Raw genomic sequence first — 10,102 nt, forward strand, 5'->3', positions numbered from 1 at the left:
AGGGCATTATCCTTGTGTTTCTGTCAAAACGGTATTAGGTTACACCAAGGCCTCAGGTGTAGGATTTCTGACCCATATTTATAGGATGTTCAAACCCTCCATTTATTTTCAGATGCTGCTGTCTCTGGCAGCCTATTTCTGACAGGTTATTGGTTACACTAACATGCCGGACGTAGCAGAAAGCTAAAATAGTTGAGGGATGAGGAGAGCATGATCTTGTCAGTCTAGTCCTGTCTTGTCTGTATTAAGGTCACACCAGTAATTGGCACAACAAAATTCATCCGTGCATTGTTACAAAATATGTGGGAATAGAAGCTTGGTGACTTTGGGACTATTTGCAGGGCTAGTTGCAACCGTAGCTGGGGAGCTAACCGCAAACACACTATGACTCAGGAACATTCTGGTCCACTTTACTCACCGTAGCTCCCCAACCGGAATTTCTTTTATTTTCTCTGCACTTGTGCTATTTACCCCTTCTGATATATTGTTCACAGGATTGTACATGATTTTATTCAGTAAGGGGTTATTACAGAAGGAAAAAAAACTCTCTCGGAAGCTAAGCAGCTTAAATCAATTCACTTTCACATTGGGTTCTGTTTCAATTTTGGATGAATTCAGCGTATGTAACAACAAAACCTTTTGAAATTCGCCGCAGCTCTGAATTCACGCCTCTGGCTTCTTCTCCATAGCAATGGCAACTGGGGCTCATGGGTATTGTAGCACTTAGAGCCGTCCACCACGCCAAACTGACAGAAAAAAACATGATTTCCCAGAAACAAAGTTTAAAAAAATGTAAAAACATAAACTTATATGATATTTTCATAATCAGTAAGAGTCCTATTTTTCAGTCTTGTTTAAACCATATTTAAATGACAATACATCATTCATTTAATTTGATTATCAATCTAAAACAAACTACCAACAGAACACATTCAGGACCAGCAGCTCCTCTCAGTACACAAACGCTATTGGTCAATGGAGCAAAGCCACCCAACAGGGTGTGTTCCACTTCTTCATATTGATTATATGAACACCAGGAGAGTGTAGTGATATCGACAGTGGTGGAAGAAGTATTCAGATCCTTTACTTCAGTAAAAGTACAACAGTAAAACAGTCCTACATTGAAAATGTTACTTAAGTAAAAGTATGTAAGTATCATCAGGAAAATGTACTTAAAGTATTAAAAGTAAAAATACTCAATGCAGAAAAATCTTCACATTCTAGAAACTACAAACAATCCAAACAGTTCTGTTTAATGGTCTAATCATTCAGCAAAATCTAAATCTGTAAAGTAACTAGTAACTAAAACTGTCAGATTAATGTAGTGGAGTAAAAAGTACAATATTTCCCTCTGAAGTAGCGGAGTAGAAGTAGCAAGTGACATGAAAAGAAAAGACTCAAGTAAAGTACAAGTACCTCAAATTTGTACTTAAGTACAGTACTTGAGTAAATGTAGTTAGGGACATTCCACCACTGGATATAGATATACTATTAGTTATGCTAAGAGAAATGTTATGATAGCTTGCTTTGCACAGCCAAGCAAGAACAGCATGTACTTTACCACTAAGCACTGAATCTCTTGCTAAGCAGCAAGACTGGATCCATATGCATTTGAGAAGCAGCTGCTATAAGACTTTTTAATCAGTTTTGAGGTGGAACTTCTATTGACCTCTTCTTTAAGCTAAGGTTATACTAGTACGTATACATGTGGAGAAAATATGTAATAATCTGGGGGGGGGGGGGGAAAGGAGGAGGATTTCAAAATGTCAAAAGGTTGCAGCGTGAGCACATAATGAGAGAGAATCATTTCTATTTAGGGTCTTCTATCATCCCACGGTGTTGCTGCCCAGAGAAAGAGAACATGCCAAGAGTTAAAAGGTCCGGTGTGGGCGTATGCTCAGCCTTAATGGAGCCTTCTCTGGTTGCCTAATGATGCTTTTTTATGCAGAAAAGTAAAATGTAAAATATGTTGTCTTCTCTAATTGGCTATCCGCAGGGATGTGCTGAGCATTATGATGTGTCATACAGTAGTGCTTTGTGATTGATGAGTGTTCTGCTTCGGTTTCTTGTCAACATTTGTTGCGGATTGTTTGCCTTAAAACAGCTACAGTATTATCTATAAAGTATCATCTACAGCAACTATGCAGATATATTTATTAAACTGGGGATTGTATACAGTTATGATCAGAAAAGTCAAGTCACCAACTACATAAAGTGTATACGTATGTTTATTTCCTTGTCATGGAACGTCAGTGTGATTATGTAATATCTTAGTAAGTTGAGGGTTATTTCTTTGTGTTTGTGTAGCTGCAGACAGCGCAGGTAAATCCACATCAGGACGTCCCAAGGACAGGGCCCCCGGCGCCGAGGAACAGGAGGACGAGCCGGTGTCGGTGAAAGAGCGGCTGGCGATGTATCAGGCTGCCGTGTCCAAGAAAGAAACCAGCAGCTCCTCTTCCGCTGCGGTAAGACGATACTTCCACATGGGTTTAAGGGGAGATGGCAGTGAGGATATGCAGGCGGCCAGGGAGACGGCAGACACTCACAGACATTGTGATAATACATTATGTAACAAAAGGTCAAAATGTAATACACTTATACTTCATTATGTAATAACACCCGCATTATGTAATAAGCTGCCACATTTTGTAATTAAAACCCTGAACGCCATATGTAATAAGTTTTGTGACTGCGTATTGACCAATGAAAGGTAATACTCATCTACTAAACAAATAGTACATTTTTTTTAATTCATTTTGACTCACCATGATTCACGCTAGAATTCATAAAATAAACATGACAATGTTATAAAAAATGAATGAAGACATCCATTTTGGGTGGTTATTACATCATGCGCCATATTACATTTTTCGTAAAAAAAAGTTATTAATTATTAATGTAATCATTTATTACAAAATGCGAAAGACATTTATTACAAATTGGGTTCAGGTTTTTATTACATAATGCGGCAGATTATTGCATAATGAATAGGAATATTTTCTATATTTTGTCATTTTATTACATAATGCGTTATTACATAATGCGTTATTACATAATGCGTTGTTATTACATAATGTGCTGTTACAGAATTCAATTATTAGATTGACCATGTGGCATTGCTGATGTTTATGACCATTTATTTCTCCCGAAAGTATACATCTGCTGTCCTGCTTGTAGACTACTTTGTTGAAGAGAAAAATTGGAGGGGGGGCACAGGGCTCTGGTGGGATGGCAGCATTATTTGTCAAAGTGTCATAAAGCTCAGTACAGGATGGGAAAACCAAACCTCTGGAGTGTGTATGGGAGCCAGGGTGAAGCATGTATTTCATATAGGGCTGCTGTTTCAGCAGGATATATAATTCATTTCTCAACAACAATTGTAGGCAATTTTTCCAAATGAATATGTTATTTGAATGTAGAATTACTTACAGTATAAAGTTTATGCTTATAATAATTGTATATGTATTACTGGACCCCTGACATAAAAAGCAGCTCATCTGGCTGAATTCCATTTGCTCCAGCCGCTAAGGTCTTAATTACGTCATCTGGTTGTGCCCTCTTCTTCTGCAGTGGTATAATGTTTTTTTGACTGGAGAATAGGCGCCACCTACTGCTTTTCCCAATATACCAACTCCTAATAATCGCGTAACGGTAGTGGATGGAAATATTCGCATTCATTTGCATTTTTGTTTGCCAATTTTATCAAAATTTGGTTAAAATTTGCGATCCATTTGAATGGAAACCTGACTATTGAGTTGATAGCATTTCCACCAAAGAGACATTTTCTCTCTAAGCTCTAGGTCTAGGCTCATAGGAGTACAATTATCCAATATTTCACAAAAAACTAAGTCCAGAAAATGTATATATATATTTGTGTAGCAGAACTTATTTATTTCTTCTTTCTTCTACCTGACCCCTAAGATTTATCTCCCGACCCCTAGGTTGGAATAAACTGCCAATGGTATATGTCCTATGCATTAATATTAACAATTTAATACCATAATATATGATAAATACTTTACCCACAGGGGCATTTTTCTGCAGAACCAGTACTTTTACTTTTAATACTTTAAGTCCATTTTGCTGATAATACTTCAGTAGGATTTGGAATGCAGGAAGTTATTAGCTTGTAACTGAGTGTATGTATGCACTGGCAACATACAGAGAGAGATAGCTACACACACACGCACACACACACACGCACACACACACACACACACACACACACACACACACACACACACACACACATGCACAACAGCATCAACAACCATGTCAAAGTCGTTTTAAGTGCATCTGTAAAGAGAGAGAAAAAAAAGTGTATTTTGCAGCAAATTTTGAAAAACTCACACAGTTTTAATTAAACACAAAAACATGTCTGAATATCCCTGAGTCATTCGTCATTAGCAAGAACAAAAAAGCCTCAGTGACTTGAAGAGCCTGAATGCACTGAATGAACCCAATAATTCAACTGTTTGAGCAGTTAGTGAGCCAAGGCCACTGCAGTAAGCCAGCTCCGTATCTAAAACAAAGCCTTTCCCGACTGAAGCATGTCTGTTCTCTCCTGTGCTCTGCAGCTACAGGACATAACAGCTTGTTTCATATTTACTAAAAAAACACACTGAGGTTTTGTGCAGATTAAACTGAGTATGTATTGTAATGCGTTCCTTTTTAGAGGGAGGAGGAATTACAAAGTATACAAATATCTCCTGCACCTGATTTGTTAGTGCTGACTTACCACTGTGACAGAGGAGACGGATGTCTGAAATGTGATATGTGAGGAAAGCAGGTGTTAAATCCTCAACACGGTTTGGTCCAGTACTTGAGCTTGTTGTGTCAAACACTGGGTCAAAATAACTATGTTTTAGTGTAGGTCTGTCAGCTTTAAAAAAAAATAATAATAATAATAATTAGCTCTTGTTTCCTGATACCTGTACCTGCTCCTGATGATAGATTTATAATAAAACCAAAAGCTTGACACTGTAACATCATCCTCTGTGTCCTTTTTTGTTTTTGGAGTAACTCTACTCTTTTAAGATGTATCTTTCGGTGGATCCCCTGGTTTCTGATCAATCCTCATAGCTTTAGGGTTAAATACAGTCTATCCAAGCCTCACATCCAATTCTTGAATCTGTTGGTCTGTAAGGTGATGAATAATCGATGCCCAGCATGTCAATCACGAGGCCACGCTGCGGCGTGTTAACACAGAGCAACCTGCTACCTTCTGGAGTCTTTGAACATGATGAGACACACCATCTGCATGCTGTGTTTTACAGTAATTAGAAAAAAAGTGGTGATAAAAATCAGCGACAAAGGACTCAAATAGAACTGAAGCTAAATTAAAAATCTTAAGATAAAGAATGACAAACATTCAAAAACTAATTAAGAGTGTAGTTACAGCAATAACTGAAAGTTGTCCTCTACTATGCAACTTGGTGGTGACTTTCAGAGAGTGCATTCACTGTTAACTGCTCACAGGTCCGCATAGTAACAAGCCACTCAAGGCCAAGCTTTACAGCCGATTCAGAACAGATGAGATGTGTTGTTAACATAACACAGAGCACTTTTCCAGCTGCACTAACATCACGATAAAGCACTGCCTCAAGTGGCTTGTTGCTTTTTATTAATGCACATAATTATGCTTGAAAAACAACCATTGGACAACTTCAATACATCCTCTCTATATATATTGTTTTTTAATAGAAATCTTGTTTTTCCTTTGTACCTTTGCAGCTGTCTTTCTACTAATATCTGTACATATTTATACTACGAAATTGCAACGGTAGATACTGGTAAGATTCCCTGCTCTTTGAACCTGTCTGAATGCATGCTCGGTGGATATTATGTCGTTATATATGTATTTTAAATGAGAGAGGTTTATTTCATGGTGTATCAATGCAGCAATTGTACCCAGAAGTGGTAAAATATTGATGATAATGATATTGATAACATGGTGCCCTGTCACTGACCTGAAGTCCTCTGCAATAACTCGCAAATTGCATTGTACCCCTCATTTGCATTAAAAAAAAGGAAAGGTGATGGGTGATTATGTTCAACACACACAAACACGCACACACACGCACACACACACACACACACACACACACACACACACACACACACACACACACACACACACACACAGCAAGCTTCTTCTTATATTGCAGTTTCCCAGAAGCTATATATGCAGACGCCTACACATAAATGTTTTATTAGGAAAGTAATTGACAATCTCAAAAGGAGATTATTGTATCAAATAGTCAGTGAGCATTCTTGCCCAGATCGCATAGTGTGAGGTCTGCATCCTCCATACTGATTAGGTTTAGAAAGTCTTCTTCTTTGTAAAGAAACCAGGCTTTTGTACTTTCCAGTTTTAAGGATTCATTCCTTCTGTAGCTCAATAAAATGTATTGAAAAGTTTTTTTTCTGTTCCACTTAAGTGACTTAGTAAGACTTATCTGAAATTCTGAATATCCTGTTGATGTTTCACGCTCCGTTGCAAGATAGAAATGGAAAAAGTAAATCCATTAAATTTAGGTGCCTGCTATATTAGCTATTTCTGAATTTTTTGCCAGAAATGAACACAAAAAAGTATCATTATGTAGGTTTTATATCTATTCACCTAGCTGTGGTCCTCAGTAGTATCACCAATATGTCATTTTGTTTGCATTTGACTTCTATCTCTCAGTATTATTAAATGTACATTACAGTCAATGACCTTTTGCCTTTTACACCCCCTAGAGGATTGTAACGGAACCATCTTACTCCACTGTTGATGTTTAGCATTCATATCACGTTTAAAAGAACACCAACACTGCTTCTAAAAATCATTAGCATAATCACCTTAAAATTAGTATAAGTGAATGTATAACATATTCACAATCAATGGAAGCAGAGATGGGTTCCAATCCAATCTCCTACAACTCCAATTATGTAGTTTTACAGTGTGTTTAATCTATAATCTATCTGATATCCAGATGGGTTTCCAGGTGTATTTCACGTTATCTGTTTTCTGCTGATAGGTGATGGACGAGTCGGAGGCTTGTTCGCTGCCTGGCGGCTTGGCCAGTGTGAAGAAACAGTTTGAGAAGCAGGAGTTTGCCTCTTCGTCCTCTCAGTCCAGCGTCGCCCAGTTTCACTTTGAGCAGAGAACCGTCCAGGTAAGAATGGAATCACGGTCACTGCTGAACAGGCTTCTTTTTTTTTTTGAAAATTGTCTGCAATGAGCATGAAGTGATGTGATAATACCATCACTGAATATGCAACTTCTCCATAGATAATTAATTATTAAAGATAGTGAGGGCCATTTTTATCCTTCCTATTTAAAGTCAACGGACTTTGAAAGACAGAGCTGCAGTGGTAGAGTGTAACTAAGTACATTTACTCAAGTACTGCACTTGTACTTTACTTGAGTCTGTTCTTTTCATGCTACTTTCTACTTTTCTCCACTACATTTCAGAGGGAAATGTTGTACTATTTACTCCACTACATTAATCTGACAGCTTTAGTTACTAGTTACTTTTCAAATTAAGATTTTTGCACACAAAACACATGTAGTTTATAAAACACAATGTTTTATTATACATTAAACTACCCAACAAAATAACGGCCTACAAGTCCAGCTGAAATGATTAGACAAGTAAACACTTCACTGTTTTGATCATTTCCTGTTTCTAAAATGTGAGGTTTTTTAGTACATTTTCCTGATGATACTTACATACTTTTACTTAAATAACATTTTCAATGCAGGTCTTTTACTTGTAACAGAGTATTTTTACAATGTGGTATTAGTACTTTTACTTAAGCAAAGGATGTCAATACTCCTTCCACCCCTGCTGAGCTCTCCTTTCTGTTCACCAGCTCAGAAGTGAGAAATGCATAAACGCCACTTAATGATTTACATTCTACTGTAGCTCTACACTGGAAAAAAACATTGCTGGTTTGGCTGGGAGGCGTTCATGTACTGTAGGTCAAATCAAAGAAGGGCACCTTGAACTGTACTTGAATATGTGGCACTGTCATCGAGTGCGTGAGGGAAATGTCAGAACACGTTAGCAGACTGGCGCCGGGCCGGATCACAGTGAAGTAAGGTCAATTCTGCCCCTCTGTGCATTCTCCCCATCTGCTCATTCAGGCGGGAAGCAGAGTGGATTCATCCAGCGCTCAAGGACCTTGCTGAATGCTAAATTTTACAGAGGGGTTTGTGAGGGGAAGTGTCTGTTTGATCGAGTTATTGCTTCTGTGTGGCAACAGCAAGTCACTTTCAGCTCAGGTTTTTCCTCACAGGTGTAATATCCTTGCTCTAGTTTAAAAACTGGTTATACATCAGGAAAGATATTATTATTCTGACATAAGTGGTATTACATTTATACATGTATTTTTCAGCAGTGGATACAAGCTCAAATATATTTCTCTTTCATCTCGTTCAAATTGCATGAATCTCACTGGAGGAAAACGGCTGATGTAGTTTTGTACAGTTTTTGTAATCTATTGCTTTTCCTCTCACACACTGAGATCCTCCTTTACTCAGTAGTTCCCTAGAAAGCAGCTCTGTAACAGGAAAACATTTGCTGCAAGCCACAGAGGGGACTATTAAGCTTTTTCACAATATAAAAATTACTTACTCACCTGCTGTTCTCTTACAGCTTACAGTCATGCTGTGATAAAACCGTGGCGGTGTGTGTCTGTTTTTGTGTGTGCGCCCATTTGTGCATGTGATGTCAATGTGAGAGGGGTTCCAAGTTCCCATTTCTCTGTGTTTGACAGGAGATGTCAAGCTCCTCAGAGGTTACAGTGAGAAGCAGTGCCAGAGAGGTCCTTCCCACCACAACCCTCTTTCACAACCAACAAGAGGTACTGGCTGTGACAATTGTCATTTGTTCACTAGCTGTATTGCAGCATCTTTCCGCTGACCGGCTGCTAATAACCCCAGTTCTTTGGTTATTTCTGAACTTTCTGTCGCACTTTATGTGCCCTATATAGACAAATTGCCTCATGCTAAGCCATTAAATTCTCACCGATTGAAAACAGTTGGAGGCTGCAATACATACAAGCCAGTATACTAATGATTTACCTTTTCACAGGTGATCCATGATCAAAGAGTCCACCAGAACAATGTGGCCGCCAGTTACGGGAACCATTACGCTGAAACAGGTTATTCCGCTCATTGCTTTTATATTACAATTTGCACATTTTTATCACAGCACTGATTGTGTCCTGTATATTAATGATTGTTCCCACTACAGCTGAATAAGGGATGAGCTATGGAAATGAGTTGGAGTGCAGATGATTTTCTTTATAGTGCATAGCAGCAAATCTAATCAGGGCAAAGTCAGGAAGGTAAAATATTGGAAAGTGGAAATTGGGCAATCACCGCTGCATGGTTTCAGAAAATGAAAACTACTCAGGTTTTTAATGAAATGATTTATTTCTCTGTCCAATCCCCCTGAGCTGCCTCACTGCGAATGACTTAATGAGGCAGCCTTCTTCTTGTGTCTAATTCAGTTATGCTCGTCGGAGGAGAGGACCTACCAAAGGTTTCCACTCAGGCTTTGAAGCAGCAGTATGAAAAAACAATTGTGGAAGCCGCACCAGCCAAGGAAATTAAGGTAATGATGCTGTCTGTTTATCCAAATATATAATAGTTTGGATTTTTCAGGAGGTATCAGTATGATGATGAGGCCATATCATGAAATCATCAAAAGAAAATTGCTCATGCTATGAGTTGATTGAGAATAAATTGAATTAGATCAAAGACCACATGTCATTACACAGCCAACATGTGAAGCTTTTCATGTCAAAAGGGAAACCCAGATTCAAACTCATGTTACTGTCTGCAGTTAAAGTGATCGTCAATGAATATTTCAATCAAGTCAGTAATAAGGAACATCACTGAAAATTTCTGGGTTTGACAGACTGGAGATGTGTCTGTATTTGTTGATTTACATCCAAGTTAGTTTTGTATTTTGGTGCTTCTCAATTTGGAAAATAAATTTGACTCAGCTTCACAAGTCCTAGAAATAACATTTATAATGATTTTGAATTATAAATGTGAATGAATTTTAGGATGAAAGTTGATACTTCCTTTTCCAGAATTACTCTA

The 10,102-nt window shown here is 38.0% G+C and overlaps 1 protein-coding gene across 1 annotated transcript in view; it reads left to right on the forward strand.

The window, feature by feature from the left end:
* xirp2a (xin actin binding repeat containing 2a) overlaps window positions 1-10,102 on the forward strand; it is a 50,228-nt gene that overhangs the window by 28,811 nt on the left and 11,315 nt on the right. The window contains exons 3-7 of the mRNA XM_078243821.1: window positions 2,308-2,465; window positions 7,023-7,160; window positions 8,767-8,853; window positions 9,084-9,153; window positions 9,505-9,608. Coding sequence (XP_078099947.1) covers window positions 2,308-2,465; window positions 7,023-7,160; window positions 8,767-8,853; window positions 9,084-9,153; window positions 9,505-9,608 — 557 coding nt within the window. The remainder of the gene's footprint in view (window positions 1-2,307; window positions 2,466-7,022; window positions 7,161-8,766; window positions 8,854-9,083; window positions 9,154-9,504; window positions 9,609-10,102) is intronic.

Source organism: Sander vitreus, chromosome 24, assembly GCF_031162955.1.
Source record: "Sander vitreus isolate 19-12246 chromosome 24, sanVit1, whole genome shotgun sequence".
Classification (NCBI taxonomy): Eukaryota; Metazoa; Chordata; class Actinopteri; order Perciformes; family Percidae; genus Sander; species Sander vitreus.